At 38.1% G+C, this 14477-nt stretch overlaps 1 protein-coding gene across 21 annotated transcripts in view; it reads left to right on the top strand.

The window, feature by feature from the left end:
• Positions 1–14477, top strand: part of NFIA (nuclear factor I A) — a 379515-nt gene that overhangs the window by 34804 nt on the left and 330234 nt on the right. Inside the window, exon 3 of one of the 21 annotated variants that reach the window (XM_059689377.1) lies at positions 5400–6483. The exons of the other annotated variants lie outside the window; for them this stretch is intronic. Coding sequence (XP_059545360.1) covers positions 5400–5413 — 14 coding nt within the window. The 3' untranslated portion in view covers positions 5414–6483. Of the gene's footprint in view, positions 1–5399; positions 6484–14477 lie in introns of those variants that run through there. 21 annotated transcript variants of the gene reach the window in all.

Raw genomic sequence — 14477 nt, 5'->3', positions numbered from 1 at the left:
TTTTTATAAGTTGCCAGGTCTTTCCTAGTATAGCAACTGTCACTTATTAAGAACCTACTATGTGCTGGGTTCTGAACCAAGCACTCAAATCGTCATTTTTTTTTTCCCCTTAGGAGTTTTCATTTAAATCTATGCATAAAAATGAAGAAAAAAAGTTATATCCTATGTTGTGAAAGAGTCAGACTCTGAAATCTGCTTATACTTTGCTATTTACAGTAAGTACTTTTGAAACAGCTGTAGATGTTCAGATGAAAGTAGCAGTGTGGAGTGGGAAATGTGGGAGCGTTCATTTGTGAGGACTCTGCATTTCTCCAGCTTTATAGCCAACAGAAAAGGAGATTGTTGTGCATTCTATTAAATACTGCCAGTATGATTAATTTAAAGGGTTACATTTTATTGAACCCTGGTGTAGATGTTCTTTGTCAACCCACATTCACAGCTAGTTAGAGTGTGTGTAGCATTTATCAAAACTTTCTGGAGCCCCTCTCACCTCATTAGCATCTGAATCTCTATTCAGCAGTTAATGTCCGTTACTGCTAGAGTGCTCAATTCTTGTTTTCAATAAGCCAGTTGTAAAATGTCAGACTGTCACTTACAATATAAAAAACCAAAAATGATGGTATTTGTAAAAATGTTATCACCTCATAAAAACAAATTGTAAAGACATGAAAGTGATCTTGCTATGCTGGGCTTTCAGAAGGGAGTTGGTACAGCTACTTTAAATACCAGTTGTGTAGATTCCCACACTCTTCTACCAATGGAGAGGTTTACACAAGCATAATTTAAGTTACAATTACACTAATTAACATCTCATTTGCATAAATTGTTGAAGTCAAAACAACAAAGAATTGTCTAAGAAGCTTAATCCTATTTGTCCAAAATAGAAAGATTTTTTTTAAAAAAAACATGCTCTAAAAATTGGCAGCTTGAGTATGTCTTTAGTATTTGAGCTATGCCATTTAAAAAAAATAAATACTTTTTCTTTGTTTAAGAATATATTTCTCTACCCCTTTTATAATCTCTCAGTTTTAGTTAGCTTTAAATTTTTTTAAAAAAGGCAGTAAACTCTGCTTTCTAAATCAGCATAACAAGAGATTAAATTAAAACCAAGGTACAGTATCATTTTTATGTAGTAATGTAGAATACCATGACTCTTGAGATATATGATGAAGTGTGTGTGTGTGTGTGTGTGTGTGTGTGTGTGTGTGTATGTCTGTAGGAATTTGTAAATTGTAAAGTGTCCCTATAGTTCATTTATGGTCAGTTTTTAAGTGTTGGCTGGTTTCTTCCAGATTGTCTAGGTGTTTTCAATGTCTTGTATTTGCCTTTTTGTTGTCCTAGATTAAGGTTATGATAAAGGTATTCTACATGTGTGATAGCTCACATTTCTAGTCAGAAAACTTTTTTTAATGGCCACCCAAATGCAGTTAGCTTCATAGGGAGTGATTTAGTATAGTAAACTATCTTCTTTAAACCCCATTTAAAATTAGGGACATGTTTGCACACAGTGGACTACTGAAGTTTTCATACTAACTCACAAAATTCTGCTGTGGGTCTAACATTCATTCATTTCATATGCAATTATTGCTACCATTGAGCTTGTATTAATTACATTGTGCATATATGGAGATGAAATGTCACTGGCAGAGTTTACAATTTTTTTATTGTTAATTTTTATAGTAATTTGGGTTGAGGAATTAAAATTAGCCTGCTTAGTTAGTATTTTCAATGTTTTATTAGCCCTAAAAATGTGACATGATTAGGAATAAGATTAGAATGAAAGTTTCTAATTATAATATGTCTCAATATCTTGAAAGCATTTTGTTTATAATACGTTGTTTATCTTAATTTAGTTGTTATAGTCTTATTTTAAAATCTCATAATATAAAGTTTATAAATTACTGTCATAGAGATAATTAGTTGATACATATGTATTGAGTATTGACTGCATGTGAGCCATCATGCTAGGTTTGGTGGAGGATATAATCATATATATGTACATACACACACACACATACACACACACACATACATACATACACAATGTAGTACTTGCTTATATGAAACACACACCCTTCTTGGGGACATCTAAATACAGACCAAATAAGAACATGTCTTGTAGAAATTTAGAAGAGAATTTATGAAGAATATGGATGATCAAAAAGCCTTTGGACAAAACTAAATTCGAGTTGTGGATTGAAGGCTTGTTGTTTGGAAATTAGATGGTGAGGAGGGGCGATGATCCAGATTGGTAGAGAGACTGGAGAGCAAGGGAAAGGCATGAGTGAAAGTGCAAGATTTACTGCAGGTCAAGTAAGTCCACAAGCTTGGTTAGTATGGGGGGTTCACGTACGGGAGGGCATTGAGTGCCTGGTTAAATTTAGGCAATGGAGAGTCATGTGGGGCTTTGGAGTAGGAATATGACCTGTTTTAGGAAGTGCTTTGGCAAGATTGATCACCAGGCTCATATGCAGGGGGCCCAAAACAGGACGGAGTGGAGTTAGGGAGAGCGAGCAGCGGCTTTTGTAGTTCTCTCAGCACAAAAGTGTCAATCATAGTGGGTTTTGTTTTCTGTGCCCTGGGTAATATAGTGAATTAAATATATATAACGGCAAGCGTGTTTTAGAAAAAAAATAAATGATTTCTGATTCTGAGGTGGTACTTAAAACTTAAAAAGATATATATTTTATATAATAAAACATCTTTTAAAATTTTAATAGTGATTCTATATATATTTAGAAAGATAAGTATGAAAAAAGAACATTATTTCCTCTATCCTTTCAAAGGAAAATGATTTCCAGATTATTTTCCCCTCTATTTTTTTAAAAAAGCAGATTTTTTTAGAGAACATGTTTCAGTTTCTTTTGTGCTTGGCCAGATTGTTCCATTGTCAATATTTGATCTTTATTGGAAGTTGAGGGCATGTTCCAGTTACTCAGGAGAATGTTCTGGACTTTTCTTCTTATCTTTTGAAGGCTTATCTTTGATAAGGTTGGACATGATGTGTTCATGGTGACTGTTATCATTCTTCTTGTCAGTTTTCTATATTTACCTTGTTTATAGTACGTAATCTGAGAGTGCCTTCAAGAGCCTAAAAAAGATTTGGCCTCAGATTCTACATTTTAGGTATTTTAATATAATCAGGAGGAAATTGGGCATCATGTTCAGACAGGACAGAATGTATTGGTGTAGGTAAAAGTACACATTTTAAACATTCAACAAATATGTGTTGATCATTTACTAGAAATAAGTAACATGGTGTCTGTTCATAGAAGAATAATAGAGAAAATTGAGACATTCTTCTTCCCTTCCAGATGCTCAAAGATTGTTAGGAGAAGAGGCACAGCGTGCTAAGTGCTAGGTTATAGGTAGAACACAAGGGACTCATGTGGCCCAACAAAGGACAGTATTCATTCCGAATCAGGGAGACTGAGGAAGATGTCTGAAGGAGACGATATTGCAGTAGGGCCTTGAAGTTTGGCAAGCAAAGTGAAGGGACAGCACAGCAGTGGGAATGGGTGGTATGTGTTCTCAACAATACGAGGTTGAGATGGAGCACAGGGTGTGCTAGTGTATGTGATGTCTGCTGCCCACGTTCATTCAGCAAGCACCCATCCCTTACCTTGTGCCAGTCATTGAGCAAGGCTACCCAAAGGAAGTTGCCAACTTATTCCTGGGCAAAGTTGAAAGGATTTGTCCAATTGCCCTTGCCCCAAAGAGGGAGAAGGTCTGTATCTGGTCCCTTTGACATATTTTCCCTTGGCATAATTAGAGTTTGTTTTGAATATACATTCAAAATTTCACATTCCTGTCTGGGCAGTGTGGCGGGTGGTTGAGCACTGATTTATGAACCAGGAGGTCACAGTTTGATTCCCAATCAGGGCACATGCCCAGGTTGCAGGCTCGATTCCCAGTAGGGGGTGTGCAGGAGGCACCCAATCAATAATTCTCTCCCTTATCAATGTTTCTCTCTGTCTCTCCCCCTCTCTTCTACTCTCTCTAAAAATAAATGGAAAAATAATCTCCGGGGGGTTAGGGTCGGGGGGGGGGGGTGAAGATTAACAACAAAAGAAATGGTAAGCACCATAGTCCTCCTGCTCTTTCTGATTCTTCACTTGCAGCCAGATTCTTCCCTCCAAGGATGATCTGAGGAGCAGCTGCCATATTTTCTGTTTTCTTCTTGGTTTAAGGAAACCCCTTTTTTCACCTCTAAGAGTTTGAGTCTGATGCTGATTTTTGTCTTATGCTGGGGCTGCCCAGCTACAACAGAGTTCAGTGGTATAAATGCAAGGACCAAATCAGAGATCCCAAAATAATGCTGGAGAAGGAGCATTCTCTAGGTATCAGTGAAATCGTGTTACAGATTTAAGGAAGCCCTTGTATACAGTCAAAGTGAGACTCCGTGTTAATTAAAACAACTTCAGAGTACATCTTTGCCACTGCTAGTGCTGTTATTAATTATTGCAAAGGAAAGGATTTTTAGCAACTGCAAAAATGCAGAAAACATGGATATCAGAAAGTTTAAATGACCTTAATGAAGAAACAGAGCTGACTCTGAAACTTTGCCTGGCAGGAATGAGGTTTTGTGGATTTGATAAACACTGTCGGTTGTGAAGGCGTCTTCTGATAGGTGAAAAGTGGTTTCTCGATGCAGTGCTGCCTGGCATGCATCTTCTCTATGGTCTATTATCTTGTGGGAATGACATTCGTTAAGTTGGTATCTGCGTGCATCCCACCCAAATAAAGAATGTTTCATCAGCAAAGTGAATTGCCATAGAGTCATCAGACTCTAGAAATAAATTATCAACCACGACTGCAGTGGGTGAGGCTGTTTGTTTATCACATCACTTGAGAACAGAGTAAAGTGAGTTTCATATTTTCCTGAGTCTTGAATTCTCATTTTCGACATCTGTTCGGAAGCTTTCTAAGCCATAGAGTATTCTCAATGAGCATTTTGTTAAATGGATGAAGGAAGACTTAGTTTTCAATTGTTAGGTGAAGCCTAATTAAAAATTAAATAATGACTTTGTGTTGGCTTGTAAATTCCTTATTTCCTGCATGTATGAGTGTATTTTGTTAGAACATTCCATTTTAAAAGGTGCTTTTTTTTTTCTAATGACAAGAAATACTTTAAACTACTGTTTGCTTTCGGAATTACAGTAGAGCATCAAAGGATGGTCTGTTGTGGAGAGTGGGAGGGAGCCGTAAGGGGTTAGACCTATGTGGTTTTATGAGCTCTCTTTTCTGTGAATATAGCAGAATTAATTTAATTGTTCAATTTCACCCTCTCCAGCATAATGGCACTCATCAATGGCAGTTAACAGAGGCACCTGTTATATATTTGTGTTATATTAGGAATTCTTTATAAACTTAATAAATGAAAGCTCTTTCTCTTACAGGCCCGATTCTCTAGTGGACTTCTGGTGAAATTATGTGGCTACCTTCCATTAATGTTAATGGAGGTTATGGGTATAAATCCCTCCATAGTGATGGAAGAATGACCCCAGAGAAATGAATGTTTGTAATGAATCACTGGGTGGTGATACAGGATTCAGTTGGTCTCCCTAATACCATATTTTTCCCTCCTGAAAGTTTGAGGTATTGTATTTAGGAACTAGTCTCTGTCCACCTAAGTCCTTTGTTGTCAAGTCGATAGTAATGGTAAGAACAAGAAAAAATATGGATTCATGAGTAGGCATAGTTTTTGTCTTATGTAATGATATAGCACGTGTAATTTTGTGTTTTCCTCTCAATATTATTTGGTAGATATAACTTGAATGTTTTAAGAGGTCGTCATATTCCATACTAATAACAGTTGCTTAATAATTCATTGTCCTGACAGACTGCAGTTTATCATTTAGGTATTAAAGCTCTCAGATGTATTTATTGAGTACCTACTGTGTATAAGGCTCTGAGCTTAATGCATATGACATAGTCTCTATCTCAAATTGCCTACCCACTTGTGATGAAAGTAGACCCTGGTCTGTAAGACACCTTCCTGTGGGCCACAGACTATGAAACATCCCTGATTTAAAAAAGGGAGAGAAATTTACAGTTAGTAACATTACTTCTGGGAATCTGATTGGAGAAAATAATTTTATATGTAATGATGTTTTCAATCAGTATTGTTCATTTATTCAGCCAACTATTATTGGCTGCTCATTATGCGCCACGCATTGTGGTGGGCATTAAGAATTGACCTGTGGACAAGGCAGATAGAGCCCTGTTCTCATGGAGTTTACAGTTTGGGAGTAGGTAAACAAATATAATTTCTAAATGTGACAAATCTCTAAAGGAAATGGACAAGGAGATAGAGAATAAATGAGGGGTTCCTGCTTGATATGGAGGGTAAGGCCACACTCATCCTAAGCATCCAAGTGACAGAAGACCAGGTGCAAAGAACTTGGTGGGGATTGAGAGTGTGAGTTTGTGTGTGTGTGTGTGTGTGTGTGTGTGTGTGTGTGTGTGTGTGTGTGTGTGAGAGAGAGAGAGAGAGAGAGAGAGAGAGAGAGAGAGAGAGAGAGACAGACAGACACCACGACGAAGAAAAAGGCCATTGTGTTTGGACACTGGTGTGTAGGGATAGCATGGTCTAAAGAGAGATAACTCAGCTCCTCCAGGAAGGAAGAACAGCTTGCTACAAGGTCACATAGCAAGTGAGTGGTGAAGGCTGCACTAGAATCCAGGCCTGTGTGACTGCAGACTGTGCTATGTACTACCTCTTGATGATGTAAGTACCAGAGAGTATGTGCTAAAGAGTCATAGAGCTAATAATTGCTACAGGCATCCAGACAGGAGGAAAATCATTTTGATTTAGGAGAAGTCTCAGGATTCTTTGAAAAAGTGCATTGAATATGAAAGATATTATAGGTCTTTTCCTTTTGTAATATAAGCAGGAAATTATTCAGGCTAATTTTCAGATAAATTATTATGATAGCTAGTTGAGAGAACTAATGTACATAAACCTTTTTTATTAGGTAAAAATATCCCATGAAATCTTAAATATCAATGAATATGATTTAGTGATTTTTGTTTTTGTTTTATTTAAGTATCCCCCCACCCGCCACTGCACCTAGTGACACTTACAAAATCCTGCTTACCTCACTCCCAAAGTCCACAGCGCACATAAACTCTGCAGCCTCTGTTCCTGCGCCAAGGGCTCTTCCTTTGTTACCAGGTCCACGTAATTAATGGTTTTATCATATGAAGTAATTCAGTTACTCAGCAAAACAAATTATATACACTGTTAGAAATAAGTCTAGAAAGTAAACGTGCACCTAAAAGTGTTTAGGGAGAGGAAATTTCTGTTTGTCTTTAATTAAGAGAAACTGTATGGAAATGTAAGCTAAGGATGCATTAATCAGAGAAGTTGGCATGGCACCGTGTTCTTCATTTTTATTTGGCATAGATTGCATGGGTGCTCATTAAATAACTTGTATGGCTGAAATAACTTGTGCTATTTTTTGCTAAATTTTTGTATCCAGACTAAGACTCTGGAAAGTTTAAAAATTCAGTCTTTAGGTTTGAAGGTTTATGCCCTTCATTATAACTGAAAATCTTGTGGAAATATAGTATATCCATTATAGTGTTTGATTGCTTCATTGTTGGGTAAGAAATGTATGAGTATATAATTTTTCAATGAAAAATTAGTAATCCAACAGCAGATTTATATCTGGTGAGTAGATATCTGTGCTTAATGTCCTTGAATTTTAATAGCTTCCCCTCTGCTCATCTCTGGGAACTTGTCAATTTTGATATTGTTTTAAAAATAAACATTTGAAGGAAAAAGTTTGGGTATTTAGAGGGGTGGTAGTTTATTTTCTTCATGTATGGTATACTCAACATCTCAAAGGAACCCGATTTATATAGGTAGCATATTTGGATCAAGGCCAAGGAAAAGGAATTTCCCCCTCCACTTTAAATTTTGGGTCCATATAGATCAAACCTGATTTCTTTGGCTTAAATCATGTGCTATCCACTTGACCATAGATTTGGTTTGACTCTGTAATATTTGTTATTATGTGAGATGACAAGATTGAATTCGCTTAATTGCAGAGTTTCACATAATGTCTGTCTCAACATTCTAATAAAATAATATGAAATTCAATAAGTAATGCCAAGTGGGACAGTGCCTCACTCACATAAGCTTACTAAACTTGATATATTCTTATGGCGCTTCTCCAGCATGTAGAAGAAACACATTTATCTAGGTGATTAGTATTCTTTCTGTGTGCCAGATTTAGGAATTGTTTGAAAATATTGTTCGAATCAAAATCAACGTTTGTTGCTACACAGGGTTGGCCATTCCAGGCAAACTCTGGTCGCTTTTAATGGTGTTATTCTTACGTCCACTTATTCCACCTCTGCTGTGACAGTAACAGTTTTCAGTAACACAGACCTGCCATCAAGAGAGTGATAAGCTTGTAAATGAAATCTTTGGAAAGGGAATAAAGTAATATCTGGTCCCATCTCAAAAGACATTATTGAAAATGTCTTTAAAAGCGATCAGGGTAACATACACTAGGACTCAGACAGTTGGGTTTTTTGAAGTTAACAACCTCTAACTAAGTCCATTTCAAACTACAAATATGGCTCTTACACAAACTACTTTTTAAATGCTTTAGCTGGTTCTGAATTTAAGGAAGATGGAAACATTAGAAATGAAGTCCGAGTCTGAGGACAGAGGATGCTTTTACATTTGTAACTACCCACATTGGATATAAGATTGAACACAGCAATGCTTTGCACTTTATGCTGCCTAATTTAATTGTAACTAGTACCTCAGATTATATTTTGTTACTAATATCTATTAGCCGTAATACCAGGTCCAGTTTTTTAAATCTCGAATAAATTTACAAGAACTGTATTAACAAATGGTACGTTCTTAAATTGACCTCCAGGACATTAGGAAATCAAATTTAAAGCATTGCATTGTCTGTTACTCAATGGAGTGGCCTGAGGACAGCGTGTGACTTGTGTACTGCACATGATGCAATAGCTAAATATTCTAGTGTGAGTGAAGGTTGATTACATGATCACTTTAACTCTGTTTTTCCCAGTGCCTTTTGAATGCTTTTGTTTTCCAGATGGTATTCTATGCCATATAGTATTGATCTTTTAAAAAAGAGTTCTCTTCTGGACAAGAAAACATAAGCTCCCTTTGTAATCTGGATGGAAATGAGCAACCCTATGCTTAGAACATAAAAATATATGATGTTATCACAAACTGACCCTCCTCCAAAAAATTAATAAATTAATCTAGGGAGTAAATATGTAAGCAAGGAATCAGAAATTGATAAGCAGTTACAGGTTTGTAAAAAACTGTCTTACATTTTTGTCCTGGAATTAATTTCCAGTGAAAACTAAGACATTTTTCTACTCATCTGGAATCAGTTTTTACCTCATTAGCAGGAAATCGTGAATATACATTCAGCACAAACAGAGTTCGCTTTATGAGGCGAAGAATTTGCACTCCGTGAGTAGATGTGAACAAGAAAAGACTCTGCTGTCCTTAACCAGCTTTGTGGAGGAAATTATAGCAGCAGATGCCTTCATACCAACTTTGAATGGTTTGATTTCACTCTCTCCTTCCCTCCCCCAATACATCAGAAGGAGGAAGAATTTTCACCTAACCTATTGGGAAATATTTTAGTGCTGCCTTTAGTATATTAGTAAAGTGAAATTTCACTAGGTGGGCCTTGGTGGTGATAGCATGTGGGACTGGGGTAAAACTCCCTTTTCCATTTTCTTTCTGTCTTAAAGTTACATAACTGTGCATTCAGCTCAACTTGTGTTATTGCAGTAGGAAGATGTGTAGGTGGAAAGATATTCTAAGAGAGGCTAGAACTACCTTCCCTAACAAGAAAAAATTCAAGTGAGCAAATAAATAAAAATAGATTCAAAGAATCATAGAATGTTATATAGCTAGAAGGACCTTAGGTTTCCTAGGGAAAAAAATGTATATTCTGTGTTTGTGAGTGGGACTTTCCCATATTTAAAAGTTAAATTTATTAATGTATCCATTTGTTTACCCATGATATATTCGTGGCTACTTTTAAAATACTAATTTTATTATAGATTCTCTTTATTTGTCTGGATGCTTGAATATGCCTGGTAGTCTAGTAATGTTCTCACACGTGCAAACATACAAGAGAAAATGGCAGTCCAGCATTATAACATGGGAGAAGGAGTTATAGTGCAATACGACTGGCTTAATTGTGCCTTTTGGCAGTCAAGTTGCCATAAGGGTCATATAGTTAAAGTTTTAGCGTAACTCCCATGTACCCCAGAGTTTGCATAGGGTTGCTGAGGGCCTTATTAGATGTGCAGTCTGCCTGCTGTTCTGTCCTGACATATGAAATGGATGTCATTGAACTGGCATCTAGAAAGTGTTGGTAGCACTACAGGTTTTATCACTCATTCCAAACACAGGAGTTGCAAAACACCTTTCTTTAAATATTTTTTCTTCATGGTGCAACTGGAGAGGGCCAAATTCCAGCCTTCAATAAAGATTTAATCTGAGTAGTTGATAGAAATGGTAGAGTGAGAGAATTGTCAGTGTCAGAACCAATGCCTGGACCGTGTCTAGGATTAGACCGTATCTGTGATGCTTCCAGATGGGCTTCCCGTATCGACTCAGTGCACACATCCTTGCAGCTGGGAGGAAATGGAGAGTTCCACCTTTGGTTTCTCCTAGAGATATTCCCCATGGGACTCCTAGACCCTAATCAGTCTTCTTTTGTTGATGAGAATCTACTTAAATGATATCCTATCATCAGAATCCCTTTATAGAATTATCTTCACATTTTATACATTTCGTCCCTCCTGGCTTCTTAAAAGAAAGGGCTTATTTTCTTAAATCATTTTTCTAATGGGGACAATATATAAATATGCAGGAAAGAATCCACAGTCATGTAGAAAACCTGGTTTTGATCCACAGTTCACCCTGCTGGCAGCTGCTTTGTAGGCGGCATCATATATGCAATAAGGTACAGTAAGAGACCTCTGCTGCGATTTCTTCCGTTTATGTATTTTGCATTGAAATTGTAGATTTTTTTGGTTGGAATTTGTTCGAGATGATTAGAGACATTTTGCAGAGTACTCAAATATAGGTGAAAGAATTTCAAGTTTGCTCATTTTGGCATAATTTTAAAACAAAAGTGTTACTGTTGGATCTGGGCATGTGATGGGTGAATGAGTGTTTCAATGAAATGACATAAGTCTGTATAATTTGGAGGGTAATGATGCCTTAGAACGAGAATAAATCTGGAGCGATGGAAAGGCTCCATATTCTAGATGAATGTGTGCTTCCACTTCTGAGTCTGAAAAATAGAATTGAATCTTTATTTATCCCAATCCACTGGCAGGGGGGAGGAGGGGAGGCAAGGAAGCTACAGGAACTGGGTTCATGATAAGTTTCAAGACAGGAATATTAGCCTTCACCTCTTTCCTCACATTGCATATGATATTTAATCCATCATCTTTGTTTTAAACAAACAATATGCAAGCTGTTGCTGGCATTGGTGTAAAGCTGGTGGTCCATCTGGAGAGCAGGAATACAGATCAGGGAAATAAGAGGATTGAAACTGGGTGCAAGGGCAGATTCGCATGTGTGAAACCTTTCTGTTTTACCAGCTTTTTTATCAAATTATTTGGTATCAGGCAACACAGATTCCTTTTTCTTGAATCCGAGTGCCTTATTGGATGAAGAGTGGCATCAGTGCTGAAGGAAGAACAACGGTTCTGAGAGACAATGAAATAATAAGCCACTACTACCATCTTTTTGGGGGGCTGGGGAGCTCATGCGGAAGAGTGGAGAGAGCACTGCCCTGTGATCTTTAGGCAGTCATGTTAGCTTCTTGACCTTTAGTACCTTTTGGCCTAACTTAATTCAGCAACCATGTATTGAGGCAACTGTGAGAATTTTCTCTGAGCCAACCATGACGCTAGGCAACGTGGATCCGTAGGTGAATAACAGCAGGCCCTACTCTCAAGAGGGTAAGGCCTTGCAGTGGAGAGAGACGTTTCAGCTGCACAATGTAGTGAGTGTTGTGTATGAGCACGGGTCTCACAAAGGAAGGGAAGATTAATTCTGTCTGGAGCGGAAAGAGGATTTGTATCATGAGCCCTTCAGAAGGACTTTCTGTTGTGACCAGCCGAGGGGCAGGCATTCCAGGTATCTGAACAGAGCGATTCCGAACAAATTATCAACCAAGTTCCTTCCCGTTCTTCACGTATGGTGTTATCAACGTAAAATTCTTGGAATAGCTTTCCACTGATGAGTTATTCGCCGAAGAGTGTTTATTGTCATGGTTGAGAGAAAATAATAACGAAAGAAACAATGATCTCCTTGAGTTATAAAATTGGGGCTGGAGGGGAAGAGGCGGCCAGTTTTTTTCTCCCTTTAATTATCGCCCTATTTGAAAATGCAACCTGCTCGTAGGGTGGCAGAGACTCCGTGGAGCAGCCTGCCTTCTTCCTTCCAGGGAGCGGCAGCGGGTGGAACCACTGCGACCTGGCCGCCCTCCATGAGAGGAGGGAGTCCAGGTGGCCACGTCCAAGTGTGTCTGTGTGCAGCGCGGCTCTGAAATGACAGGAGAGCCCGGCAACTTCCCAAGCAGCTGTGCCTCTGGATCGCGCCCACCGTCTCTGCTTCTCTCTCCGAGAGGAGTGAGTCTCTGCTGCCTTGGGAGGCATGGAGCCTGGGACTTTTCTTCATTTTTTTTTTAATTTGTCATTTTATTTAAACATGTTTTTGAGTGGTGGGTGATGATTTTTTGACAAAGGAGAGTCTCCCTCTTTTAAAAATATTCTAAGTCAAGATCTTGTGTAAGCTCATGGGTTAGGAATAAAAGTAGAATACCACCTTTTTTTGTTGTTCTTGTTTATGAACAGCCAATAATTTATTCACATGTGACATTTGAGCTGGCAGTCCCCCCCCCCGCACCCCCCCCCCCCCAGATGACAGTCGCTTCCGCTGTTGTTATATCCTAAAGCAAAGTCAGAAAAGCCCTTTGCTTTTGTCCCAGTTGGTAGTTAGATTTCACCCTCTTGCCTTTTTCATTTAGACCTTATGGTATTTCCTAATCCTCAGATTGTTTTGAAAGGCTTTGATTAAAAGACGCTGATAAAAGAATTCGATAACCAAGTTAGGAATGACAAGGCTATCTGGAGAAGACCGAATGATTTGGCAGCCTAACAAATTCTATTCAGAGCACACAAAGAGATCCTGGAATGTTTTATAGGGACTCATGTTTGGGGAATGGTATGAACTCAAGTTACCTGCAGAATATGGTGTCATATGGAAACATTTAAGAGCTTATGGAAAATTCTTTGAAATAAAGTGGAGTGAGCTAGCAAGCATATAATACCTAAGAAGAAAAATAAGAGCATTCATTCTGGTTTTCAGGTGGCTGCTCAAGGAAGGGACGTGGATGAAAGTAAATCTTTTTCAACTTCATACACATATTATAGAAGATATATCACCTAAGAATAGTTTTGCTAACCAAACCCCAGACTTAAAAGGATATTAGAGGCCATCATGTCTAACCACCTTCCTCTGTAGGAATCTCCTGTGTGATACCCCCAACAGCTTCTGCTTAAATACTTCCAGAGAAAAGTGAGAGGGGCGGGAGAGGGGATGAAGGCTGGCAGGAACTCACGTTGCATACCTTACATCTGCAGGATACTGGAGTAGGCACTTTCTTGCCATCTCATTTGACTTGTGTGTGGGTTTTATAACCTCCAGTTTACAGATGAGGAAACTAAGTTATATAAGCATAAGGAAACTTGCCTCCGCTCATGTGTCTCGCTTAAGGCAAAACTGAAATTAGAACCTGATCCATCTTCTTGCGCCACACCAAATTGCCTCCCAGGTCGAAGGAGAACTCCCTTCCTCATAAGGCAGCCTTGTTTGAAATACACATTGTTTGAAAAGACTTCTTTATTTATTTAGCTAGAATCTGGCCGTTATTAATATCTCTCCTCAGTCCCGATTCCACCTTAGGAACATCACAGAGCTGATGGAATTCTCTGTTTCTTCATGCAGGTATGTTAACAGGCACTGCTGCCCATGTGAGCTCTACCATCTTGAATTTAGTTGGCTTTTAAACACACACACACACACACACACACCCTCTTGTTGACTGCAATTTAACTTTCAACATAGGGAGCTCTTTTTGAATCCTAGAGGTCTAGACTTGAAGCATGTGTTAGAGGATACGTTAGTTTCATCCCCCCTTGCCTGATTCATCAACTCGTTATATGCCATCATTCAAACCACGAATAAAAATAGTGAACAGGACTAACAGGCTAGGTTAATTTGTGGTCTGTATATTAGTTCCTGAAATTGTTTGCAGAATTTAGACTACCTGTGGATTTTTCTGTGAAGAGGGTTGGTAATAATTGTCAAATTTTGAAGGAACCCATTATCTTAAAAAGTTAAAAACTACTCCAAGTATAGAGCTTCCTGCCAGTCA

The sequence above is a fragment of the Myotis daubentonii genome, chromosome 3 (genome assembly GCF_963259705.1).
Source record: "Myotis daubentonii chromosome 3, mMyoDau2.1, whole genome shotgun sequence".
NCBI classification, from domain to species: domain Eukaryota; kingdom Metazoa; phylum Chordata; class Mammalia; order Chiroptera; family Vespertilionidae; genus Myotis; species Myotis daubentonii.
The sequence above is the reverse complement of the archived record's forward strand: the minus strand, read 5'-3'. Positions and strand labels throughout refer to the sequence as shown.